The sequence below is a fragment of the Erinaceus europaeus genome, chromosome 7 (assembly GCF_950295315.1).
Source record: "Erinaceus europaeus chromosome 7, mEriEur2.1, whole genome shotgun sequence".
NCBI lineage: Eukaryota > Metazoa > Chordata > Mammalia > Eulipotyphla > Erinaceidae > Erinaceus > Erinaceus europaeus.
Genome location: NC_080168.1, coordinates 72,950,536 through 72,978,462, shown reverse-complemented (window position 1 = coordinate 72,978,462; position 27,927 = coordinate 72,950,536). Strand labels below are relative to the sequence as shown.

At 39.1% G+C, this 27,927-nt stretch overlaps 1 protein-coding gene and 1 non-coding gene across 5 annotated transcripts in view; one reads left to right on the top strand and one right to left on the bottom strand.

Annotated features, from left to right (window-relative positions):
• The window catches only part of VWA8 (von Willebrand factor A domain containing 8), a 408,658-nt gene that overhangs the window by 208,838 nt on the left and 171,893 nt on the right, over window positions 1–27,927 (top strand). For all 4 annotated transcript variants that reach the window (XM_060194755.1, XM_060194752.1, XM_060194753.1 and 1 more), the window contains exons 22-26: window positions 14,500–14,575; window positions 15,982–16,117; window positions 19,843–19,962; window positions 24,353–24,558; window positions 26,311–26,462. In XM_060194755.1, the coding sequence (XP_060050738.1) occupies window positions 14,500–14,575; window positions 15,982–16,117; window positions 19,843–19,962; window positions 24,353–24,558; window positions 26,311–26,462 (690 nt within the window). The remainder of the gene's footprint in view (window positions 1–14,499; window positions 14,576–15,981; window positions 16,118–19,842; window positions 19,963–24,352; window positions 24,559–26,310; window positions 26,463–27,927) is intronic.
• LOC132539698 (small nucleolar RNA SNORA17) lies at window positions 23,501–23,634 on the bottom strand. The gene has a single exon (XR_009551026.1). It is a non-coding gene; the product is annotated as a small nucleolar RNA SNORA17 (small nucleolar RNA).

Sequence of the window (27,927 nt, the reverse complement as noted above, 5' to 3'; positions counted from 1 at the left end):
TGTTGGGGCAGCTTGGAATGTTCCTACTCATGACCACAGAATGTTAGCTCAGATCTACAGGGATGCAGAGGTCACATAGGCTCCTAAGCTGAATATGGGCCCCAGACCAAATCAGATCGATGGGGTTTACAGTCAACAATATTTATATCCCTTTCCCATATTAGGGAGCTACTCTTTTCCCTGATCCAGCTTTCTGGTCCTTTTTCCAGCCATGACATCATCTCCCCAGGCAATAACTTGGATCCACCTGCATATCAGATTTCAGGCTCAGGAGGGGAAAAAAAAAAAAAAAACAGAAAAAAAAACCCACTAGTATAGCTACAGGCCCTTTGGAATATAACTAAAATATGACTAATAGCTATCTACAAAATGGAGACCCCCCCCTCCAACTCTTCATCTGCACTATTCCAGCCATTAAGTTCATGATTCTTCAACAATTTGTTTGGCTTTGCATGTTAACTCTCTTTTCTGTCACCAGGTTCCATATGCTAACATGATGCAGAGCAGACTTTCCTAGACAGACAACCCCACTAATATGTCCTGCAGCTCTGCTTCCCCAGAAACCCACCCTACTAGGGAAAGAGAGAGGCAGGCTGGGAGTATGGATTGACCTGTTAATGCCCATGTTCAGCAGGGAAGCAATTACAGAACCCAGACCTCTCACCTTCTGCTTCCCACAATGACCTTGGGTCCATACTCTCAGAGGGCTAAAGAATAGGAAAGCTATCAGGCAAAGGGATGGAATATGGAGACCTGGTAGTATGAATTGTGTGGAGTTTTACCCCTCTTATTCTATGGTTTTGTCAATGCTTCCATTTTATAAATAAATAAAATAAAATAAACAAAGAAAAGACAAACAGAAACTGAATATAAGAGGTTGGAGCAAGATGTTCCAGCTAATAACTAAAAAAAGGGCGGGGGGCAGGGACAGGTATCCTATTCTCTGATAAAGTAGACTTCCAGGCAGAAAAAAGTAATCAGCAATAGAGAAGGACATTACATAATGGCTAAAGGATCAATTCAACAAAAAGATATAACCATCATAAGTATATATGCCCCAAACTTAGGAGCACTCAAATATATAAAAACACTTACTGAACTCAAGGGAGACATTGATAGCAACAAAATAATAATAGGAGATTTCAGTACACCACTCAGCAAGAGACAGAACATCTGGACAAAAAAAATCAGTAGAGAAATAGTGAATTTAAATGAAACCATAGATGAAATGGACCTAATAGATATATACAGAACTTTATTTCCCAAAAGTAATGGATACATATTCTTCTCAAGTACACATGGAACATTTACAAGAATGGACCATATGCTGGACAACACAGAGTGTCTGAACAAATATGTAAATATTAAAATTATAGAATGCGTCCTCTCAGACCACGAAAACATGTAACTAGAAATCAACCAAAAAAGGAAAAGAAATTTCCGCAAAGCCTGGAGACTAAACTATATCCTGCTGAACAATAAATGGGTCATTGAAGAGATCAAAAAAGAAATTAAGAAATATCTCGATACCAATGCAAATGAAGAAACCAGTTACCAGACCCTATGGGATGCAACAAAAGCAGTGCTGAGAGGGAAGTTCATAGCGATACAGGCCCGCATTAATAAACGGGAGAAAACACTACTAAACTATCTAACATCCCACCTCAACCAACTAGAAATGGAGCAACTAAAAGACCCAACAGTCAGCAGGAGACAGGAGATAGTTAAAATCAGAGCAGAAATCAGTGAAATAGAAAACAAGAAGACCATGAGGAAGATTAATGAAACCCAGAGCTGGTTCTTTGAAGGATAAATAAAATAAAATAGCCACTAGCTACATTCATCAATAAAAAAAGAGAGAGACTGCTATGGTAAAATCACTCAAAAATGAAAGAGGAGATATTACAACAGATGAGGCAGAGTCAAAAGATTATGCAAGAATATTATGGACATTTGTATGGAACCAAATTTGACAACTTAGAAGAAATGGACACATTCTTATCATGCCAACTGCCATCCTTGACACAAGAGGAAGTAGATACACTTAACAGCCCAATTACTAATAAAGAAATTGAATCAGTAATCTAAAACCTACCCAAGAACAAAATCCCAGGCCCCGATGGCTATACTAATGAATTTTACAAAACATTCAAGGAAGAACTAACACTCATCCTCCTCAAACTCTTCCAGAAAATAGAAGACGGAACATTCCCAAACACATTCTATGAGGCTAACATCATCCTGGTCCCCAAAGCAGAAAAGGACCCCACCAAAAAAGAAAAATATAGACCTATATCCCTGATGAACATTGATGCAAAGATCCTCAACAAAATCTTGGCCAGTCAAATACAACAACATATTAAGAGAATAATCCACCAAGATCAAGTGGGATTCATCCCGGGGAAACAGATGGTTCAACAGCTGTAAATCAATAAATGTAATCCACTATATCAACAAAAAGAAAAAAAATGATGATTTTATCAATTGATGCAGAAAAAACATTCAACAAGGTGCAACACCCATTTATGATAAAGGTCCTCGAGAAACTGGGAGTGGAAGGAAAATTCCTTAACATAAAAGGCTATATATGATAAGCCCATGGCTAACGTCATAGTCATTGGGGAAAAATTGAAAGTCTTTCCCCTAAAATCAGAAACTAGACAAGGGTGCCCACTCTCACCATTTTTATTCAACATAGTCCTAGAAGTCCTTGCTATCACAATCAGACATTTGGAAAGGATGAAGTTAAACTCATTATTCACAGATGATATGCTGGTATACCTAGAGGACCCTGGAAACTGCCAAGAAACTACCTGAAATTATCAATAAATTCAGTAAGATAGCAGGTTACAAGATCAATACCCATAAATCTGTGGCATTTCTTTATACAAAGGATGGGCCAGAAGAAATGAAACTGAAGGAAGCAATGCCATTTACAATTGAACCCAAGAAGATTAAATACCTAGGAATAAATCTACCAGAAGATGTAAAGGACCTTTTCAAAGAAAACTATAAGACACTATTAAAAGAAATAGAGGATAACACAACAAAATGGAAGAACATTCCCTCTTCATGGATTAGGAGAATAAGTATCCTTAAAATGGCAATTCTGCCACAAGCAACCTATAGGTTCAATGCAATCCCTATTAAAATCCCAATGACATATTTCACGGAAATTGAACAAATAATTCAAAAATTTGTGTGGAACTTAAAAAAATCAAGAAGCACTCAAGGAAAAAGAAGAAAAATGGAAGCATCATAATATCAGACTTCAGGTTATACAACAAAGCAGTAGTAATCAAAACAGTGTGGTATTGGAACAAAAATGGTCATATGGATCAATGGAATAGGACAGAGAGTCCATATGACAAAGCGGCCAAATATACCCATTGGGAAAAAGAAAGTCTCTTTAACAAATAGTAGTTTTAGGCAATAGTACTATTTGGCAATAGTATTGGCAGAATTGGACAGCCAATTAGAAAAGTGAAACTCAACCCCCAATTAACACCATACACCAAAATTAGCCTTGACTTCTCTGGGCAGATGACCCTACCAATGTGTCCTGGACCCTTACCTCTCCAAAGCTCTGGTCCATTAGAGAGAGATAGAAACAGGCTGGGGATATGGGTCGACCTGTCAACACCCATGCTCAGCAGAGAAGCAATTACAGAAATCAGAACTCCTACCTTCTGCTCCCCAAAAACAACCTTGATCCATACTCCCAACAGGGGAGACGTGATAGAAGAAGAGGGCTCTGAACTCCAGCTCCATCAGCACCCAGAGAGACAAAAGGAAAAGGAAAGGGACATATGGAGGTAGTTATGTTGTCATGTGTGGCTTGAAGGGGAAGAGAGGAGTGAATCAGAAAAGAAAGGAGCAACTATGTATAAATGTGGACAGATAGTTTTAAAGATGATGGTTGGCTCATGTCTACAACCTTAGGGGAAATGTGGTGGATTGCAGTGGGGAGATTGAAGAATTAAGAACTCTGGTGGTGGGAATGGTGTGGCTTCAAACCCCTGTCGACATGTAATTCTGTAATATAAAAATAAATAAGTTAAAATATGATAATTATTATCTAATATCTTCTAATGGGGCAGTTGTTAAAATTGACCTCCCGCAAAAGTCAGAAAACGCTACACATACCACCTTTTCAGTGTCACTCTGTAGCTTTTCCATAGTGATCATTTTGATATAGTTCAGACATCTGTGAAAAACAAACAAAAACCCTGCCATTTATAACCCACACATTTCATTTTGGCCCAAGAATGAATGTGATAGATACTAGAACAGAAGGTAGCCAGATGTTGTACTTGTTATGTGGCCTTAGATGTCTTCAGCTCAAGCCAGTTTCCTGAAGGTACTTTCTCAAAACAGCCCCTAGTTCCTGCCTTCCTAATGGCAACTTTGGCATCTCTGTATTGAAACACATGGGAGATATTATGGAACAGCTTTCAAAACCTCTATTGAATTGTAAGATAAAGTAGAATTTGACAAGGAACTATACTTAAAAGCTGTGTTGTCCCTGCTGCCCTCCTGACTCCTTGGAGGTATTTGTTCTTTCTCCACTTCCATTACATGACACTGAGAAAATAGACTCGAGAGGAAACAGAATTTCAACTTTTGCTGCTAAAAATAGTATAATTGTTTTTCTTGTGGTACAGTGGGACCTTTTTTAAAAGAACTCTTTCATAAAAGCTAAATAAAATAGTTAAATAAGATAAATAATTAGAAAGAAACAGAGTTTGAGTTCTTCATATATCATGCTTAGATTCCTGCAGTTTTCTGTTGGCTCCAATAGTTAAAATGTCATAATTTAAAACCAGAACATTGGAATTTTTTTTCCTTCTGATGAACAAACAGAAATGAGAATTCTCAGATTATAGTTCACAAAATAATATGAAAAGTGTACCTTAACATAGTACATTTTAGATTGTTTTATGTAAAATTTAAAAAATAATGCAATTTAAAAAGTTGAGGCTATTAATCAAGAGACATGCATAATCTGCTTCAGAATGACTGGTAACTTAAATAGATGCAAGCTAGTTTATCATTTGATCTTAGTTTATCATTTGATCTTAATGATCAAAACACATTTATTTTAACTTTACTATGATTTGCATATGGGCAAATAAATTTGCATCTTAGTTTCATAAAAGATTTAATTCATAGGGTATCAGCGATGGCACACTGTCTTTGTTCCATGGGAAATAGAAGGACATTGGGGAGTGCTTCATGCAGTACTACTACATGTACTACTCTATCTCTGTGTCGGTCTCTCTCTGTCTTGAGGATAGAAAGAGAGAGAAAGGGAGGGAGGGAAGGAGGAAGGGAGGGGAAAGTTGGACTGGATTTGGTATATAGCTCATCCAGGAGGACTCAATCTCTCTCTCTCTTTCTCTGTCACACACACACATACACACACACACACACACACACACACACACACACACACACACACACACACACACATTCTCTCTGTGTCAAATCTAAGCAACATCTTTTAGCAGATTTTCAATAAATATTTATTGGCAGAGTATGGAATGTTCTGATATGAAAAATTTACTAGTTCCCAAGAGATTTACAAAATGTTAATTTTCCAGTATTTATCTTTTGGGGTCTCTCTCTCTCTCTCTCTCTGGTTTGGGATGGTCTCCAGGGGAAAGGTAACGGGCTGGTTCTTTCTTGCTCACGACAGGGGTGACACGAAGTAAAAGACACCAGGGGACTCTTAGCGTGCCTAGAATCCGTTTATTTGCAAAGTGGACATGAGTTAAATAGAAAAGCAAATGAAGGGAATTATTGTTGAAATATGTCAGAAATTACAGGTTTCTTAACGTTCGGCATGCCCCTAAGGTAGGGGGCTGGTATGACAGGAATTAATGAGATACAAGACAGTTATTCTCCATGATGCAAACAACTTAATTATCCAGAGGTATTTGAGAGAAGCATAGGGGTTAAACCCATAGGGTGAGACAGAGAGAAGATGGATATCAAAAAGCCATATAGTTTGGAATTTCTCTTGTCTGGGGTCTGAGGTGTGTGATGAAGTGTGTGATAAGGTGTGTTCTTCTATGATCAGAAGGTGACTTTGAATAAGTGAATCTGCGGCCATGTGGCCTGCAGTTAATGGAGGGAAGTATTGGGGTTTCTGAAAGGAAAGAACCAAGTCTGAGTTTCCCCCTTTATGCTCACCTCGGTTGAGAGAGACTTACCAAGAGGTTATCTTCTCAGACCTCCATCCAAGGATGGGGGTGGTTCTCCCTAAGCTCTATCAGGCTTACACATAGTACCAACATTTATCTAAAGACTAGAAAACTTAAAAAGCTTTTAGAGGTTTTTTAAAAAAAGAATTGGCTGTGGGGGGGCACTGGGTGGTTGTGCACCACGTTAAGGTGCAAGGATCCCAGTTTGATCCCTGGCTCCCCACCTGCAGGGGGTTTGCTTCACAAGAGGTGAAGCAGGTCTGTAGGTGTCTATCCTTCTCTCCCCCTCTCTATCCCCTCCCTCTCAATTTCTTTCTGTCATCATAACTTTGAATATTGGAGGAATTTCTGTTTATTTCCTTCCCCCCCCCCAAAGTTATCACTGGGACTGTGTGCTTGCATGGATCCACTGTTTCCCCTTTTCTTTTTGATATAGGATTGGGGGAAGGGATGGAGAGAAAGGGAGATACCTGCAGCACAACTCTACAGCTTATGAAACTTCCCCTCACATGTGGGGACTGGGAGCCTGAACCTGGGTCCTTGAGCATGTAACGTGCATATTCTGCTAGGTGAGCCACCTTCAGCACCTTCAGTTTATAAAACTGTTTGTTCATGTCCTTATTATGGAGGAAACACTAGAATCCACTCACCTATGGATTGACCTGAGGGCCGCAGACTTAAATGTTCTGCCCTCTATAGAGCAGAGCTATCTCCTTGATGGAATTTCCTTTAAAGTGGTGTTAATGTATTGCCAGGAGATGTGGGGAAAAGTTAAGTAGAGTTTGGAAACAACATATTTTGAAATGTTTAGCTTTCACTAGATGACTCCTTTACTGCGGTTCTTTTCTACCCGCTGCTTCCCAGGAAGAACCTACTTCTAAGAGGCAAAAATATTGCCACTAGTAAACATCCTTCCATAAAAACTCTCTCTGAAGTCTTCCTTCCCTTTATGGTTCGTTAGGATTTTTTGCATTTGTACATATTAGTGATGAGTGATTGGTTCACATATAAACTCTCCATCCTCCAAAACATTTATCTTAAAATCTGGAGTCCTGGGAGTTGGGCTGTAGCACAGTGGGTTAAGCGCACATGGCGCAAGGACCAGCATAAGGATCCAAGTTTGAGCCCCCGTGTCCCCACCTGCAGGGAAGTCGCTCACAAGTGAGGAAGCAGGTCTGCATGTGTCTATCTTTCTCTCCTCCTGTCTGTTTTCCCCTCCTCTCTCTATTTCTCTCTGTCCTATCCAACAACAACAGCAGCTATGACAGCAATAACAACTACAATAAGCACAACAACAGGGCAACAAAATGGGAAAAAATAGCCTCCAGGAGCAGTGGATTCGAAGTGTAGGCACCAAGCCCCAGTAATAACCCTGGAGGCAGAAAAAAAAATTAATTAAAAAAAATCTGGAGTCCTTTGCTTTCTTTTCTTTTTTCTTTTTTAATTTATTTAATAGTGATCGACAACACCATAGGATAAAAGGGGTACAATTCCCAACAACATTCCATATGCCCTCCCCTCCATTGGAAGCTTTCCTATCCTTTATTCTTCTTGGAGTATGGACCCAGGATCATTATGGGGTGCAGAAGGTGGAAGGTCTGGCTTCTACAATTGCTTCTCCACTGGATATGCGCATTGGCTGGTCAATCCATACTCCCTGCCTGTTTCTGTCTTTCCCTAGTGGGGCACGGCTCTGGAAAGGTGGAGGTCCAGGGCACATTGGTGAGGTTATCTACCCAGTGAAGTCAGGTGTGCGTCATGGTAGCCTCTGAAACTTGGTGTCTGAAAAAGCATTAGTATATAAAGCAAAACAAATTGTTTGATCTGAAACCTAAAGGTAAGAAGGGTCTGGAGCCTTTTTAGTCACTTTGGCAGGAATATAATTTTGCTTATCTTATTAAAAGAACTTTTTCCTCAAAGAATAGTGAAAGCATATAATAGCAAAACTATTTCTTCTCTCCAAGATATCTTATTCTTTATTATGTTTCCTTATTCTATTTTAATTCCTTCTGTAGAGATGAACAATTTTGTTTTAAGAAGTTAAACAGGGAGTCGGACAGTAGCGCAGTGGGTTGAGCGAACATGGTATAAAGCGCAAGGACCAGCATAAGGGTCCCTGTCCGAGCCCCTGGCTCCCCACCTGCAGGGGAGTCCCTTCACAGGCGGTGAAGCAGGTCTGCAGGTGTCTGTCTTTCTCTCCCCCTCTCTGTCTTCCCCTCCTTTCTCCATTTTTCTCTGTCCTATCCAACAACACCTGCATCAACAACAACAGTAATAACTACAACAACAATAAAAAACAAGGGCAACAAAAGGGAAAATAAATAAAATATATAAAAAAAGAAGTTAAACAAAGAGGCCAGATGGTGGTGCGCAGGGTTAAGTGCACAAGTTACTTTGCAGAAGAATCTAGGGTTCAAACCCTATATTTCCATCTGCAGGTTCAAGTTTCCCAAGTAGTGAAGCAGTGCTACAGGTGTCTTTCTCTCTCTTCCTCTCTGTTTCCCTCTCCCGTCTCCATTTCTTTGTCTTATAGAATTAAAAGAAAGGGGAGAAGAAGGAAAAGAAAAATGGCCACTATGAGTGGTAGTCTTAGCATGTAGGTACAGCCCTGGCAGTGACCCTGGTGTTGATAAACAACAAAAAGGATTTAAAAAGAGAAGGTGTTGTTTTCAACGGGTTATGTTGTTTTCGCCGGGCTGGCTTCACGGACGGGTAACAGACGACCAGGGACTCATGGTTGAGCTGTAGGCAGTATCTCTTTATTCATGCAGGACGCAGCACAATCTAAGACGAGTTAAGCTAAACTCAAGTACTACAAAACTCACAATGCTGTCTTTATATATACTTGCCAAGTAGGGAAACAGGACGTGACATAGAGAGGGTGGAGAGAAAAGTGACTGGTGAAAATCAGAGTGTGACAAGGAGGGGGTGGAGCAGGCGAGAATCCTATCACTGAACCACCAATGCCCTGGAGGCAGTGCTTTATGTAAAAGTGATTTATGTAAATAGACCAAAGCTTTGAATGGGATTAAATCTATCCCTATATAGGCATATGGTTAAGCAGAAGCCAGGGGGAGCTGGCATACTATCCAGAAGAAGGGAAAAGAAAAGGAAAGAAAAAAAGTTAAGTAAATCCAAGCAAAGAAGTACTCGGATTTAATCCTGTTCTGAGTTTTAACTAATATTATAGCAATCAGAAATAATTCCTGTTTTCCCTTATTTGTATGTATTAAATGCCTGAATAGTGACAGTGTCTGCTTAATCATCTTGGGCACTTTCATCCCTAGCATGTTGCTTTTGGAAGGAGTAGAAACGTAGTGTACTGCTTGCTCCTCAGCAGAGTGCTGAGGCTGTTTGTAAACACCAGTGAGTTCTTAAACTTGTTTTTAACATCTGAGTCACATTCTGTTTTGTTTAGTGACAATTATTACTCCTTACTGTATTTCATTACTTCTTCTAGAATAAGCCTTGTGGAAACCCGTCTTCACTTGAAAAATACCTTGCAATAGTTTGTACTTTTCAATCAGCAGTGTTATGTTTGCTTCTTACTGGCAAGAATTACCAGAAACTTCTATTTTTTTAATTATCTGGGTTTCTTTGGGGGGGGGGTGTTATTATATTTATTTATTTTTCCCTTTTGTTTCCCTTGTTGTTTTATTGTTAGAGTTATTGTTGTTGTTGATGTCATTGTTGTTGGCAACAATGACATCAACAACAACAATAACTCTAACAATAAAACAGAGAGAAATGGAGAGAAGAGGGGAAGACAGAGAGGGGGAGAGAAAGATAGACACCTGCAGACCTGCTTCACCGCCTGTGGAGTGACCCCCCTGCAAGTGGGGAGCCGGGGGCTCAAACCGGGATCCTTACTCTGGTCCTTGTTCTTCGCACAATCACTTCTGTTTTAAATAAAGTTTAGCACCATAATTCTGTGAGTAACCCCTTTATCTACACTGGTTTTAATTGGCAGTTTCAGTTTGTAAGATACTAAGAAATAAGAATAACTGGTACTAATATGAAAGTTAGTAGTCATCTGCATATTCTGATTAATTCATCAAATGTAACTAGGAAGCTCTTGTGTATTGAAACTCAGGCTAAGGAAATGTTTCTGTGCTTGAACTTTTCTTTTTCCAGAACTGCTGCTCTATTTACATTTATTTTTAATTGTCTCCAGGGTTATCACTGGGGCTTGATGAGTCCACCTCCTGGTGGCCGTTTTTTTTTTTTTTTTTCTTTTTTCTACTTTATAGGACAGAGGGAAACAGAGGGGAGAGGGTAAGGAGTTAAAGAGAGAGAGAGAGAGTGGAGGGGTGGTTAGGGAAAGGACAGAGAGAGAGAGAGAAAGAGAGGAGACACACACACACACCTGCTTCACTGCAAGTTAACTTTCCCTCCTGCAGGTAGGGAAGGGGGAGGAGAAGATTTCAACCTTGGTCCTTGTGCATGGTGACTTATGTGCATAACCTAGTGCACCACCACCCAGCCCCCTCTATTTAAACTTTTGTAAGCTTTTATTTCAAAGATGTTCTTAAGGGAAACAAATTATAACACATTTGAAATTGTAGTCAATTGAAATTGTAGTCAATTGGGTCACTGATTACTTTTAAGGAAATGTAATACCTTTTTATCCAAGATGTTCATAGATACCAGATTATGTTTTTAAATACAGGGTTTTTGTTTGTTTGTTTGTTTTTAAGGAACATTGCTTATCTGTAAGGAAATATAAGACCTTGTTATCCAAGATGTTTATAGATAAAAATAATGCTTTTAATACACTTTGTTTTAAAAGGAACACTCTATATTATTGCTAGGAGTTAATTAAAAAATTACCCACCGGGAGTCGGGCGGTAGCACTGCGGGTTAAGCATACTTGGCGCAAAGCGCAAGGACCAGCATAAGGATCCCTGTTCGAGCCCCCGGCTCCCCACCTGCACTTCACAGGTGGTGAAGCAGGTCTGTAGGTGTCTGTCTTTATCTCCCCCTCTCTGTCTTCCCCTCCTCTCTCCATTTCTCTGTCCTATCCAACAACAATGACATCAATAACCACAACAATGTTAAACAACAGGGGCAACAAAAGGGAAAATAAGTGAATGAATTAAAAAAATTACCCACCAAAAAAAGTGGTCATATTTTCTCTTGATAAAGAAGCTTATATGATATCTTGAGAAATAAGCTTTATTTCTTTTGTATTGAGTACTATGCAAAATGCACTTCACATACTTTGGTAGCCTTTGCTTTTCTTTTGATGAGTAGGATGGGAAAATCAATAATTAAAACTGAACAAAGCCACTTTTATCCTATAAATTACTTTTTCTGACAGTCTGCTATGTTGAAAGTTTTTAATCCTTATCTATAATCCCTTTCTGGAAGGTATTTGATTTATGCTTATTCTCTCAAACCTACAGTATTTATTTCTAGCACAAAAGTCTTTTAAGAAATTTAATCTGTCACATAATATGCTATCAAAATTCAAGTGTTATAGAGCAATTTCATTTGCCTTTTTAATGATGGGATTCAATTTGAATTTCTTGTTCTTAATCCTCTGTAGAAACACTATAATTATTAAGGTAACAACTGAATTGCCTTTGTACTGGCAAATGATACAAAAGTTTCTTTTCCCATCTTGGCTCTGGAAGGTGTCATGTTGTTGCCCATTAAATATATAGCAACTGAGGTGAGAAATTCCTTAGATTACTATAAAAATCGGTGTGAACGCCTCTCTTTCTCTTCCTCACCCACCCCCTTCTGTATTGCCAGTATATTAACAGTGAATTTAAGTGAGACTAGTTATAGATTCTGGCCATATCTGCCTATAACCCTAAAAGCTAACTTTTTTGCAGACAACAGTATAAAGCATGTCCTTCAATAAACTTATAAGACCCAGGAATACTGAAATTGGGATTATAATTGCATATCATTGCATCCCATAAGGAACATTTTATTCATAACTAAATTTTATGAGTGCCAGTAAGTTGTCACATTTTCTTTTTACTTAATTTTTTTTCTTTATTGGGGGGATTAATGGTTTACAGTCAACAGTAAAATGCAGTAGCTTGTACATGTGTAAAATTTTTCAGTTTTTCAGATAACAGTCTAACCAGTCACAACATATTTTTATGTTCCTTAACATCCTCAAGGACATATGTGAATTTATTATTAAGATAAAATTTATCTGTGGTCCGGGAGATTGCACAGTGAGAAAGCTTTGGACTCTTAAGCATGAGGTCCCAAGTTCAATCCCCCGTAGCACATGTGCCAGAGTGATGTCTGGCTCTTTCTCCTCCTAACTTTCTCATAAATAAATAAAATCTTTTTTAAAAAAGATAGAATTTATCTATTTGTTATTTATTCAAGATAGAATTTATTTTATTTTATTATTTTTTATTTATTTATTGAATAGAGACAGCCCAAAATTGAGAGGAAGGGGAAGATAGAAAGGAAGAGAGACAGAGAGATACTTGTAACCCTGCTTCACCACTTGTGAAGCTTCCCACCTGCAGGTAGAGACTGAGGGCTTGAACCTGGATCCTTGTGCACTGTAGCATGTATGCTGAACCAGGTGTGCTACCACCCAGCCCCAAGACAGAATTTATTTACAATAGAATCAGTACATGTGGTGCTGGATATCGAACGTTAGGACCTTATGTTCTACAGTCTGATACTTTCATCTACATCATCATCTCCAGGGCCACCCTAAAGGATTTCTTTTAGGCATGTTTTCATATCTTAGCAGAGATAAAATAGTAATTAGGAAATGCTTGTAAAGCATAATGCCAGGCTGTAGGGAGCAATGGGCCAAGCCACAGCCACCTGTCCTAGGAGACCAAGTTCCTTGGAGTGGGGACTGGACATCGGAGTCAGGAATGGCAAATTAGTCCAATACACCTTCCCCCACCACTCCAATTAACTTAAGATACCAGCTCCCTTTAAATCTGCTAGAGGATAAAGCTGGTATTTCTACACATTGTAAATGTCAGTGGTTATATTGCCCCTAACCATGCTCAGCCCCTGGTAAGTGAAGACTCTGATGAGCAATTACTATAATGACCGTCACTGGTACATATAAATTCAGCCCAGTCAGAGTCCACGGTGGCCCTAAACCATCTCACCTTCAGCCCTGGGCTATTTAGTCCTGTGTGTACTTGTTGATATGGCTGTACTTCCTAATACATCTTTTTAAGTTTTGGTTTATTAAAAAGAAAAAAAAACACCTCATGTTTGATAATTTCTAATGAATGTGGTAAAATTTAGAATTTGGGTAGATGTTTCAGAGGTCTGTTATAACACTACTGTCTGAACCTCCCCCTCCTCCAAGTAGTATCTGCCACATAGGAAATGGTCAAGACCCCACAATTATTACACCTGCATATCTAGCTTTGAATAAGAGTTAGGGCATCTTGAAAAGCTCATTTTGAGCCCTTGTGAGGATATGCATCTCACATTTTGAAAGTAATGCCAATTCTTTGACATGATCAAGGTGGCTGTGGATTTTTTTTTTTTTTTCAGTTTAAACATGGTGTGAATGTGAAGGTGAATATAGAAAGCTGGAATATTTTAAAAAATGTATTGAGGGGGCTGGGTCATGGCACAACTATGGAGTGCACACATTACCAACCACAAGGACCCAGATTCAAGCCACCCCCCCCCCCAGCAGCCCCACCTTTGGGGGAGAGGGGAAGCTTCACAAGCAGTGAAACAATGCCAACAGTGTTTTTCTCCTCAATTTCTTTGTCTCTATCCAAATAAAAAATAAAGTAAAAATAGTAAATAAAGAAAAAAAACAAACAGAAGTTAATTTTAGAAAAAAAGTGTATTGGCCTACCTATCACCTACAACTTTTGTTCACACATTGAGAGCGGGGTGGGGTGAGCGACAGTAAGCACCATTCAGCTCTGGTATATGCTGCTGCTGGGAATCGAACCTGGGTCCTCTTGAGTGCGTGTCCCAGGAAATTCTCCTGCACTCTCTCTCTGACCCTCCACACCACTTTTGGCAGGAATATTCATAGATGATGTAAACTTCACACATATCAGTATGTGAGGAGATGCTTAACATCAGGATAGCTCACTTTAAATACTACTGGTGACCCCAGTCTAAAGGGTAAGGTAAAAACTTACAGGTAAAGTTCAGAAAAATATGTGGTTTGCTGTGATGTTAACAGAACTGTTCAAAACAAAGCTGTTCTCCATTGCTGCTGGAAAAAAAAAAAAAGACATTCTATTGTATTTAATTTTTATTCATGACCAAACAAGCTTCTTTCTTTGCTAACTGTGTCTGTTCTCTTAACTTCAAGGGACACCACTGTACAAACTCTTACTCTCCAGCCTTCTGTTAAAGATGGACTTATTGTGTATGAAGACTCACCTTTGGTCAGTAGCTCAATCCTGCAATTATCCCGAATTGTATCTTTTTGAATGCTGTTTATATTTCAGATTTGAAGACTGATGAAATACCCCAGATATTCGAACACAATTCAGTCTCAACTGGGAGTGATGTAAATACAAGGAGTTTTTTTTTTTTTTCTAGAAAATTGACAATTTTTTTTACACTCTGCTCTCCAGAGAAAGTGAATAAAAAATCTGAGGAATGATACTGGTCCTCTGATTTATTTCTTCGTTCGGGAATTGAAAACTAAGAATTGTTAAAATTTATAAATAAATATTAGCCCAGTATTTTGACAATTGATAAAGTATACTCCCCAGCTTTCCACATAAGACCCAAGAGAGCCCACCTTGCCAGGCATGTCCTTTGTGTAGATACATCCTTTTTAGCAGTGGCACAGATGAACCATCATGAGTGCCTCTGTTGTCCCAATGCTAGTGATTAGAGGGTTCTTTTGACTTACCCAGGTTGACTCTGACTTGCTGTTCTTGAACAGAGATATTGTGTATGGGACTGCAGACTACATGTTGTCCTTTTAAACTTATTCTGACCCTGTGATTAAAAAAAAAAAGAAACTTTTTTTTATGGAAATGGAATAAGATATTTCTGACAGAGGGAATCATCTATTTCTTAGTAAATTCCTGAAATTGTCAAACTATGCAATTCAAGGAGGATATACATGCTTCACTTTGTATTATGAGAAATCTCTTGTGACTTAGGTCTTTCGGTTCACATTTAAATTCATTGAGTATCCCCTCTCAATTGATGCCCCAAAATTATTTTTAAAAATAAACATTCCTACCTTTTACCTTTCTTTTCATAATGTCACTTCTTATCTAGTAGCCCAAGGCCCTTTTCTAGTTTTTCTTTCCCTCTTCTCATTAGTTTCCAAGACTAGATTATATCTCAGTAAAACTCATTAAATCAGTATAATGCTGATTACTTTTTTTTCATGGCATCTCCCCTAAAATCAGGTCCCCAAACAACTTACTAATAAAAGTAGCCCCCTTTTGATCTAAACTATCTCTTAGAACGCTAGAAGAAGAAGAACTATAATGAATACAATCATCTGTTAGCGATTATTGATATGACATCTCATGATTTGTAAACTTGTTTTAAGTCTTCCCAGTCTTAGGATATGAAATATTATGAACGTTAGTACTATAGGAATAGTTCTGATGCCAAAGTGAAATATAGTGATTATTGTAGAGTGGGCAGATCAGTAACTATCTGAAGCTTTTCGTGAAGATCCATAAATTATCTCCTGTTGTAATGTGTTGTGATAATATCGCTATAAAATAAAACCAGCTATTATAAATTTAGTGCAGTGAGTGGTTACATTTTAAAGATGCTTACTTTCATTTTTCTAATGATAAATGTCCTGTCTTTCAAGGTTAAAGCAGTAAAGCTGGGCCATATTCTTGTAGTTGATGAGGCAGACAAAGCCCCAACAAACGTTACCTGTATTTTAAAAACTCTAGTAGAAAGTGGGGAAATGATTCTAGCAGATGGAAGACGCATTATTGCAAGTGAGTATTAACAATGCAACTTTTCCTTTAGTTCACGGAATGTATTTTGCTTGCTTGTTTTGTTTTGTTTTTTGTTTTTTACCTTAGCACTGCTCAGCTCTGGTTTATGGTGGTAAAGAAGGATGAAACCTAGGGCTTTGGAGCCTCAGGCATGAGAGCCTCTTTACATAACCACTGTGTTATCTACCCTCACAGCAGTCGACCTTCCCATGGTGCATCCCATGAGTAACCATTCATTGGGGAAACTGACGATCCTTCCTAGCCTACTGAATCCCAGTCACTTTCAAAGCCAGCAACAAGCAGCTCCTGTCAGCTTTCAAGCTGTTGGTCCTGCTCTTCGAGTCCTCCAACTTAATGTTGAGGGGCTATCCTTTGCCAAACGCGTTCTTATTGGTCAATTGGCGATACAGCATCAGGCAGATGTTATCTGCCTACAAGAAACACATATAGCAGTCGATGAAGCTGCTCGATTCACCATCAGTGGATTCGATTTAATATGCTATAATCTCCATCCTAAACACAGCCGAGCCATCTACACTAAATCGTATCTTGCGGACGTTTACCATACGGCCTCTTCGACCTTCTACGACTCCATTATATTGGAACTATTCAGCTCGTCAACGTATATAAGCCTCCCAGTGCCTCATGGGATAATGAGGTCCTGCCTAGCCCGAATCACCCAGCTGTTTACGTTGGAGACTTTAATAGTCATCACCAAGACTGGGGATATTCCTCCACTCGTGCTGAAGGCTCTATCTTAGCCGACTGGGCTTCAGCGAATGACCTCTCCCTATTATACAATCCTAAACAGCCAGGCTCTTTTCACAGTGCTAGATGGAATAAAGACTCATCACCCAACCTGTGCTGGATTAGCACAGTCAACGGCCAAGCCTTTCCCGCTACGAGACAAGTTCTCAAGATCTTCCCGCACAGTCATCACCGCCCAGCTATCATCCACATTGGTCTCCAGCTCCCACTGATTCTGTGCTCGGAGAAACTAAGATGGAACTTTTGGAAAGCAAACTGGCATCTGTTCAGTGATCTTACCAACCTATCTATTCCTGCAATTCCAATTAACTCTATCCCCTCTGAAGATTCCTACAGGCGTTTCCGCCAAGCCATCTTCAAAGCAGCTTCCCAAGCTATTCCTCGTGGGAGACGTGCTAACTATACGCCTTGTCTAGATGCTGAATGTGAGCAACTACTAAAGCAGTATGATGAGTTGGGCGACCCAGATGTGGCCGACCATCTCATTGCCTCCCTGGATGCAGCACGCCAAGCCTGCTGGCAACAACTCATGGAAAGTCTGAACTTCACCCACTCAAGAAGGAAGGCCTGGAAGCTTCTTCATAGTCTGGGTGCCGGTAGCCAACCCTCTCCCGTCTCCCATCCTCCCGTATCTCCAAACTCAGTGGCCAGTCACCTAACTCAAGTTGGACGTGCTAAGATCGACCCAGTCTGGAAAAGAGAAATTTCCCATGAGTGGTCATCCCACTTCCGTTTATCTTGTCCATCTCCAAAACTCTCTCCCTTTACACTGTCTGAACTGGAAGACGCTTTGTAGAGGCTTAAACCGGGAACGGCTGCTGGCTATGATAACATCACCCCAGAACTCATCCTTAACTTGGGCCCCGTGGCAAAGAAGTGGCTCACTACATTCCTGTCCCACATCTTGGAATTCAAATCTATGCCCAAAATTTGGCGTCATGCGAAGATAATAGCAGTTTTGAAACCAAAGAAAGACCCAACACTGGCCGCCAGCTATAGACCAATTTCTCTCCTCTCTGTGTGTTACAAACTCCTTAGTGGCTGCTTCTGTCACGTATTTCTCCTCTTACAGAGAAATTCCTATCACCCGCCCAAGCTGGCTTCCGCCCAGGAAGATCTACCTGCGAACAAGCCCTGGCCCTCTCAACTTACATTGAAAATGGTTTCCAGAATAATTTAAAGACAGGTGCTGTCTTTGTTGATCTCACAGCAGCCTATGACACGGTCTGGCACCGTGGTCTCCTAGTCAAGATCTCAAGATGCCTGCCTCCATGGGTGGCCAACACTATATCGTTTCTTCTCCAAAACAGAAGATTCCAGGTGCATCTGGGTGACAAGTCTAGCAGATGGAGACTTGTCTCAAGTGGCCTCCCCCAGGGCACTGTTCTGGTACCTACGATATTTAATATTTACATCAATGACCTTCCAGAAACTTCTTCAAGGAAGTTCATCTACGCCGATGACATCTGCTGTGCAACTCAGGCATCCAAGTTTGACATCCTCGAGGAAACAGGAAAGACATGTCTCTGATATCTGATTACTGTAAAAAATGGTGACTAATCCCTAGCACTGCAAAAACGGTATCATCTGTTTTCCATCTACACCATGCCTTGGCCTCGCGTGAGCTTAATGTGCAGCTTGACGATATGAGAATCCGGCATGAAGCCCAGCCAGTCTGTCTTGGCGTTACTCTTGATCGCACCCTGTCATTTCACGAACATCTCATAAAAACTGCAGCAAAGGTGGGCGCGAGGAATAACATCATTGCAAGACTGGCCAGCTCCTCATGGGGCGCGAGCGCTTCCACACTATGATCATCATCTCTGGCATTATGCTATTCCACTGCAGAATACTGTGCCCCAGTATGGTTCCGTAGCCCCCATGTCCACTTGGTCGATTCCAAATTATATTCCTCCATGAGGATAATTTCTGGAACCATCCATTCCACCCCGCTTCCATGGCTGCCAGTTCTTAGCAACATCGCCCCACCAGATATTCGTTGGGATGCGGCATCATCTAAGTTCATTTCCCACGTCTATGCTCGACCGGACCTGCCAATATACGTGGATATCTTCGCCCACCCTGTCCAACGTCTCGTCATCCAATCTGGTCCCCTATGCCTACACTGAACTTCTCTGTTCCAGACTCTTGGAAACAGAGTTGGCAGTCAGCTGAGGTAAAGAACAAACACCTCATCACAGACCCCTGCGAGCGTCAACCCGGCTTTGACCTAGCTCGTTATGATTGGGCCCTCCTTGATCGCTATCGAACGGGCCATGGCCGGTGCACCGCTATGTTCCACCGCTGGGGAGCCAGAGACGACCTGAACTGCCCCTGCGGCTACAGACAGACTATGACCCACATAGTCAACGACTGCCAACTCTCCAGATTCAAAGGAGGTCTCAAAACTTTACATCAGGCTCAACCTGACGCTGTTGACTGGTTACGGAAGAAGGGCAAACGCTAGAAGAAGAACAGCAGTGTTTATAGCTCTGGAATCTGGAATCAAGCCATGCACTTCACTGGCTATCTACAGGCAACAAACCCAAGTTCACTATCATCAAGTTGTCTGTAGTGACAATCATTAGTAAAAGTCAGTATATTTGAAGCCAGCTTTGTCAGTTTCACTTTTCATAGGCAGAGAGCACCTGGGACAATTTCAGTAGTGATTTTAAGACCTCAGCTTCATTTTTTTTTTTTCTGCTATGAGACTACCAACATATAATCCTTACTGTAGTTATCTCCTGGGGATATATCCTAAGGAATCCAATGCACTCATCCAAAAAGATCTGAGTTACATCTATGTTCACAGCAGCACAATTTGTAGTAGCCTGAACTTGAAAGCAATCTAGGTATCTAACAATAGATGAGTGGCTAAGACAGCTTGTTACTTTAAAAGTTGTAGTTTGTTATTCTTGAGAACTTATAAACATCAGTAATTAGATTTTTTTTTCTAGATTCTGCTAATGTGAATGGAAGAGAAAATATCATAGTGATCCATCCTGATTTTAGGATGATTGTTCTGGCCAACAGGCCTGGGTTTCCTTTCCTGGGCAATGATTTCTTCGGCACTTTAGGTAAGAACAGGAATGAAAATAGTAATATCATCTGAGTGCAATACTGTCTTTAGCTGCTAGCACCAAATGCTACTGCGTGCTACACCATCTCACAAACATCTTGTGAGGGCATGTTATTCTTACTTTTCTTTTCTTTTACCTCGGTTTTTTGTTACTATTGTTGTTATTATTGTTATCCTCATTTCAGAGAAGAAAAATATATGAAGTTTTGAAAAACTGTTTTCCAAGGGTCACTTAGCTAATGAATATTAGAGCTCGACTTTACTTTCTGCATAATAGCACAGGCTATTATTTTCTTAAACACTTTGACTATACTTTGTTGTTTAGGGCCTCTGGGCATGAAATATAAAATAAGGAATGATTTTGGTGTTTAGTTTTTGTCGCATCTCCCTAAATTTATAAAGGGTTTGAGACTAGCTCACACTGAGTAGAGAGACCATGATGTTAACCACCAGGAACCTTTTAAAAAAGGACTTTTCTCTTTCGCAAAAAGGCAATCCTGAATGCTTGTGATTCTCAGAATAATCATGAGGCACATTTAAGATCCAGGTAGGATTTTTTCTAATTCATTTAATAATGATCAATAAGACAATAGGATAAGAGGGGTACAGTTCCACACAATTCCCACCACCAGAATTCCACAACCCATCCCCTGCATTATTTATCCCTCTAGGAGTTTGCACCCAGGATCATCATGAGGTGCAGAAGGTGGAAGGTCTGGCTTCTGTAGTTGCTTCTCTGCTGGACATGGGCATTGACAGGTCAATCCATGTCCCTAACCTGTTTCAGTCTTTCCCTAGTTGGGCAGGGCTCTGGAGAGGTGGGGTTCCAGGATACTTGGTGAGGTTGTCTGCCCAGAGAAGTAAGGTTGGCATCATGGTAACATCTGCAACTTTGTAGTTTGGCTTGGGAGTATTAAAATTTTTGCCTAAGAAAATAATACCTTCGTAGTGATGTTTACTATAATAACTGGCAATATAATATCACTTAATGCAAAAAAAGCATTGAATCTTCCCAAATATCCATTCAAATAAGACTGAATCAAGAAATTCTATTATATCCACATGTTGGGATGTTTCAATTATTAAAAGGTCTGGGGAGCATCTTCCATACTGATTTAAAAAACTCTCAAAATATATTAAGTGCAGCAACAAGTCATAATAGTGGATATAATGATCTACCATTTGTATTATAAATTAAAAAGCAAGAGGCAGCACAGTATGTATATACCATATGCTTGTACAAACACAGAGTTTCTTTTCTTTTTTACTTTTTTCAAGCCAACTTTATTCAACCCATTGATTAATGAATAATGGGTAAGATGTTAAAATTAGTTGAAAAGAAAATGTGAAGACAGTTTTATAATTACCGGCAACTCAGGCAAAAGAATATTAACGTAGATATGCTAATCTAGTCGAAACTGGTTAATATCCTATACAGCAATATACTCAAAATGTTAGGATTACTTTCTCTACCACAGGGAAATAAGTTATCTGTCTATAGATAAAATGGGAGAGAGATAAAGATAAAATGGGGGAGAGATAAAGAGCTAAAGCATCACTCTTGCAAAGGCTATGTACACTGTAATCGAACTCAGGACCCCATACTTGAGAGTCTAATTCCTCACTTGACCACTCCACCTCCTGGCCCCCAGCAAATTGTTTATAAGACATTGTCTTCACATCCTTTCATCTGCCTCCTTCCCTGTACTGCTCTGCACTTCTCTCTAAATCATTCATTCTATCTTGTACACTCAGCTCTCTTACTCCTCCTTCACTGTGCCAGCTATGTTTGTCACAGGGTCTCTGCCTTGGTGTATCCCATTCCTGAAACCCTTATCCCCAGATATCTACTTTCACTCAGCAACAACCTTCTCAAGAAGGCCTCTCCGACTAACTCCATTTCTCATGCTCTGTATTATGACTTTCTTTTTTCTCTGTTAATAGGCACTTCCCAACACATATGTTTATTCACATTGTTGGGGAAGTAATAATTTTCAGTATATTAATTGTCACATGAGTACAGTTTCTTATCTCCCCCATGATAGGTGTCTCCACCCCTTACTTAACACCCAGCTGACAGCTCCTCCAATGGTGTGCAGTGAATCCCTAATGCCCTTTCACCCCATCTCCCCTCCCCCTTTAGAGGCTTTGGCTCTGGACAGAGAGGAATATTAGGTTTAGATTTTCCAGTTCCACAGGGGTATTGGCCTGTCCAGTCTTACAATTCCTACCTTTCTTTTTCCTGTGATTCCTCCGCAGTGACCTTAGCTAGTCTAAGTTTTGAATTGTGTTTTCCCTTTCTTTGTTTCTTCTAACTTTTGTATTAGTATTGGACAAAGGTTTTTATGATTTCACCAATTATGTGTATACATTATCTGGTACTGAAATTAGCATGTGGTGTTAACACGTTTTATAATTATTTAATGAATAAATGAATAATACTAGTTTTATGTTAGAGTTAAATTTGGTGTTCAGCAGGAAAAGGGAAGGCTTTTCTTCACATTGTATTTGAGTAGGTTTGTCCTGTGAGATACAAGTTTGAAGTTACTATGATACATTTTCCTCAGTTGCTTTTGTATGTATGTTTTAATTAATAAAAATAAATCCTAGGTCAAAGTAAAATTTTAATTGCTGACTAGATCTTCTTTCTTTCTAAAATGAACGTAATAAATAATGCAATTTAGTGTAACTTCCCTTAGTTTCTTAAATTATGAATAAGGAAAATAATGAGAAATCCATCTGTCTTTTGAGCATAAATTATATTTTTAGTGTATTTCCATTTGCCTAAATCGCAGAGTAAATATTTTCATTCATACACCACCTTTTTTTTTTAAAGAAGTTACAGGTTCAATCCCTGGCAATACCATAAACTAGAGTTTATACTCTAGTATAAAATGATAAATAAAAAGTTAATTTAGATAATGTACCTGAAGGTTTTTCCCAAAAAACTTACTTCTTTTTTAATTATTTATTTATTTATTCCTTTTGTTGCCCTTGTTGTTTTATTGTTGTAGTTATTATTGTTGTCATCATTGCTGGATAGGACAGAGAGAAATGGAGAGAGGAGGGGAAGACAGAGAGGCAAAGAAAGATAGACACTTGCAGACCTGCTTCACCACCTGTGAAGCAAGTCCCCTACAGGTGGGTAGCCTGGGGCTTGAACTGGGATCCTTAAGCCGGTCCTTGTGCTTTGGGCCATGTGTGTTTAACCCACTGCACTACCGCCTGACTCCCTAAAACGTACTTCTAAGGGATATTTTAATAATCAATGTGAAATATAAGCTGTTTAGAGAATGATATGAATCTCTTCTTTCTTAGTAGGCATGGAAAGAATATATGTGAAAAGGAGTGAAATGCTTCACCCATAACATATGCATTCTTTTTTTTTCTATCATATTAGAGAAAAGAATTGATTTAAAATCTTACACAGCATTCATTGAGTAATGAATATAAGATACTTGTGGATTAAATTATATAATAGACTTTTCTATGTATTTGTCAATGCTATCAGCATCCCGTCTGGATCCCTGTTGTTAAGTGTTAGACTATCAACCACCCAGTTGCTCACAGGTCACAACACTGGATGTAGACAAGCCTCTTTCTCTTTGCCAGCTAATGTCACACATGTGACGCAGCAGGTACATCGGTACTAAACCAACATTACTGCAATTAAAAAATATAAAGGAGGAAGCATCCAGATAAATAGATGTGTATAATTACTGAAGACATTCAGTATATGTTAAAGTTTAAAGCACTCATTTAGAGCCATATGAACAATACTTTACAAATAACAAAAAAAGGAACAAATATATTTGGCTGCTTTTTCACTGCAGGTCAACTTTTTCAGATTGGGGGTGGGGTGGGGAGGAGGTGCACTGGGAGGAAAAGAAAGACAGCACAGCACTGAAACTGCCTCCAGTGTGGTGTGGGGCTGGATTTGAATTTTGAGTCACATGCATGGCAAAGCAGGTACACTAACCATGTGAGCTGTTCTACTAGCCCTAGATACATTAAGAAAAAAAAAAAAAGACGGAAGAATAAATACACTGAGCTATTAAATTTTGATTTAATAGCTATGCGGGCAGGAGTGAGATTTATTTTCACAAGGAAAATGTTTCATTTTCCCCCTTACATTTAAATATTTCCTAATGAGATAATGTTCATATATTATATAATTTTAAACAAATCCATACAGAATAAACCTCACAGTACACTAGTAGTGAGGCAGTGCTCCACGTGTCTCTTTCTCCTTCTCTATCTCCCTCTTCTTGATTTCTGCCTCTATCTAATAAATAAATAAAAATTTAAAAAATAGCAATCCATTCCATATTCTGTGGAGTTTGAATGGCTGAGTTGCATGCTGAATACAAATCTTCTTTCCCCTGTAGGTGACATTTTTGGCTGCCATGCAGTTGATAACCCAAAGCCCCATTCAGAGCTGGAGATGCTCAGACAGTATGGACCAGATGTGCCAGAGCCCATTCTGCAGAAGCTGGTGGCCGCCTTTGGAGAACTGAGGAATCTAGCTGACCAGGGGATCATTAACTATCCCTATTCCACCCGAGAAATTGTCAACATAGTCAAACACTTACAGGTAGGGCTCTTGCCCCTACATAAAGAGTTAAAGGAAGCCATGAATTTCTAGAGAAACAACACTGGTTTAATTGCTATAATATGAAGTGCTAGTAATCTGAACTTGAAATCTGAGACACTAATGAGCATTTTGTATTTAACCTTTGAATTTACTTTGAGAAGATAGTATGTTGTGGCCGTTACCAAGGAGCTGTTGGAGGGCTGATGTATAGGTGTGTGGCTCACCTGGTAGAGTGTATACATTACCGTGCTTGAGGGTCCAGATTTAAGCCTCTGGTTCCCATCTGTAATGGAGAAGCTTCACAAATAGTGGAGCAGAGCTGCAGATGTTTTTCCTTCTCTGTTCCTCCTATTCCTCCTCGTCTTATCTCTTTCTGAATCTTACTCTCTAATAAACAATAAATAGACTGCCAGAGCAATAGAGTTGTACAGTCACTAAGTCCCAGAGGAGAAGAAAGAGGAAAGAGAGAAGGAAGAAAGATGAAGGAAGAAGGAGAGAAAAAGAAAAAACCCAGGAACTGTTTGGGGTCAGGCCATAGAACTGCTGCTTGGGAGGCAGGAGAGTGAGGGGGCAGGGCAGGAGAATAATGCTACTACTCTTGGACTTTATACAATAAACATGTGGAACATGGGTGAAAATATCATTATAAACAAATTACTTGGAAATAGACTGGACACTAATATTATTGACTGTGTACCTACAAATACTGCAAAAAAAAATCTTTCATATGATCCAGTAGAGGAGAGAATAAAATTTCTCTTTCTCCCTCCCTTTCTTTCTTTCTTTCTTTCTTTCTTTCTTTCTTTCTTTCTTTCTTTCTTTCTTTCTTTCTTTCTACCAGAGCACTGCTCAGCTCTAGCTTATGGTAGTACAGTGAGATTGAACCTGGGCCTCCAGAGCCTTATGCACAAGAGTCTCTTTGCATAACCATAATGTTACCTACCCTCGCCCTGAAATTTCTTATGGCCACATATCAACACAGAATAGAGTCCACCTTTGTAAAGGAAAAAGAAACTCATGTAAACTCTATTTTTGATAACAACTGATGGACTCTAAGCTGACAGTCACAATCTAGTGGCATTTGACCTCTGCCCTATATTCAGCATGGGAACCCCAAAAAGGAAAAGTAGAAACTATTACTCTGCCTCTAAAACCATAGTGAGTGAAGCTCATATCAGTGCCTTATAACAATCTATCTGACAGAGCAAGAAATAGCCCAGATAACATCACAGTGCAAAATTAGTAGTAATATTTGCTCCATCCCCTCCCCCCCGCCCCTTTCCCTCTCCTCATATCTCTATTCTCTATACTTTTCATGCTCTTCCTGCCTTCTTGTCATGTTCCCTTTCTTTTTCATTTATTCATAAACCCACAACTTCTCTAAATAACTTCCATATAGATATTTAACACTCAAATTTATTCAAAGATCATTTTTAATTTGGCTAACCTAGAATGCATATAGAGGCCAAAGGTTCTAGAAAGCAGTAGGAGTTACTGGACACCAATTTAACAGATGAGAGAAGCAACTCTTCCCACTCATCATCTTAACATTTACTCCAAGAGGAAAATAGGAAGCCATCAGAGAACATATTAAGAGAGAAGAAAATATTTGTTTTCCCCCGTCAGGTTATCTGACCTGGCTAGTAAATGTCATCTCAGGATTGTTGATTGGCATTCTGTCACTTTTGCAAACCTTTATAGTGCTGTGCATTTGATTATCACTTAATAAGGGCTTTTTTCCCCCCTCAACAGAAATTTCCTACTGAAGGCCTCTCCACTGTGGTGAGGAATGTATTTGACTTTGACTCCTACAACAGTGACATGAGGGAGACGCTGATAAGTACACTGCATAAGTACGGCATCCCGATTGGAGCTAAACCCACTAGTGTGCAGCTGGCAAAGGAGTAAGGCAAACTCACTCTTGACCTATCATTCTTGAGCGGTATTGTCCTGATTCTTACATGTTGGTAGTTCTGAGCCTTCTGCAACTGTCTGCCAAAAAACTGAGTGGGTGTGGAAATTACACAAGTAAGCTGTCCACGTTGATGTTGCTATTTGCTGACTGGATTTCAGTTAAGTAGCACTGTTGCTAGGCCTTTCAGTGGAGAATTTCAATTATCGTGAATGTCCCATTAGTAGCTGTAATGTGATCAAATAAAGGGAAATATTTGTTTTTGTAACAGTCTCTGTCCTTTTCTTGAGTTACTGAGTCTCATTATTTGAGTACAAAATTACAATATGAACATGCAAAAAGACATACAGGAATAATATGTATTTAATTAATATGTTCTTATCTATGTCACTATATCCTTTTTTATTATCATTTTCTATGCATATAATCATATTTACAAAATAGTTTTGACTGTTTATTTCAGTTTGATAGATTAAAAATGGTATTAGGGATATGTCGGTTTGCTTCATATGGACTAGTTGACTGACTTTTATTTTATAATCACAGGCTATGTACTTAACCTTTGCTAAGAACATTTCAAATATGTTGATGAGAAAGTTGTTTGACAGAGCTAATTAGTAAAGTAATTAAGTCAGTGCATATTCACTGGAAAAACTATGCATAAAACATTGATTGTGCATCTAATTATTTTTGCCTTAAAAAAAAAAACACACAAGTCCTAAAGGGAAAATACTTCCTTTAGACTATTTAGTTTAAGTCTTACATAGCAGGCACACTTTAGCTTTCCTTTGGGAAAAAAATGTTAAATATAAATCAGTGATTCATTCAGCCATATATAGAAGCATACACAGATCCTGAATAGATACACCATCCTTGAAAAATATTTTTAATTATTATAAAGACTTGTCAGAACATATGCCAACAAAAACAAATTGTGAAAGCATCAAGGATGTCTTTAAAAGAAACAAATATTTCCCTTTCGTACAACAGTGCAAGAAGGAATTATGTTAGAAGTTATCAGTGAATGGTGTATATATTAAGATCATGAAATCTTTTTCAGAAGAGTTATTTGGTGTTTGTTGCTAATGCATGAACTTTTCTGTAGAGTGCTATTTTACTGGTTGATCAGCAGTATTGGTGGGCATTTTAAAGCTGGTCTTATAATTTTATAGGTATGGTATATCCTTTATGCTACAGAGTTAAAGAAATGATCTTTAGTATGACAAATACTATTAGTAATCTTTTACTTCTTAAAAACCATATATTTGGAAATAATATGGTTTTTACTATGATTGGCACCTTTATGTAGTTAAAGTTCTTGCTTCATAGAAACCAGATTGGTGACTGATGATTCTAAAATGACCTTTTTTTTGTATTCTTGCACAACTTGGAAGAAGATTTTAAATGCATATTAATTGGAAATAGCAATTATAAGAAAATTGTTGATGATCTGTGAC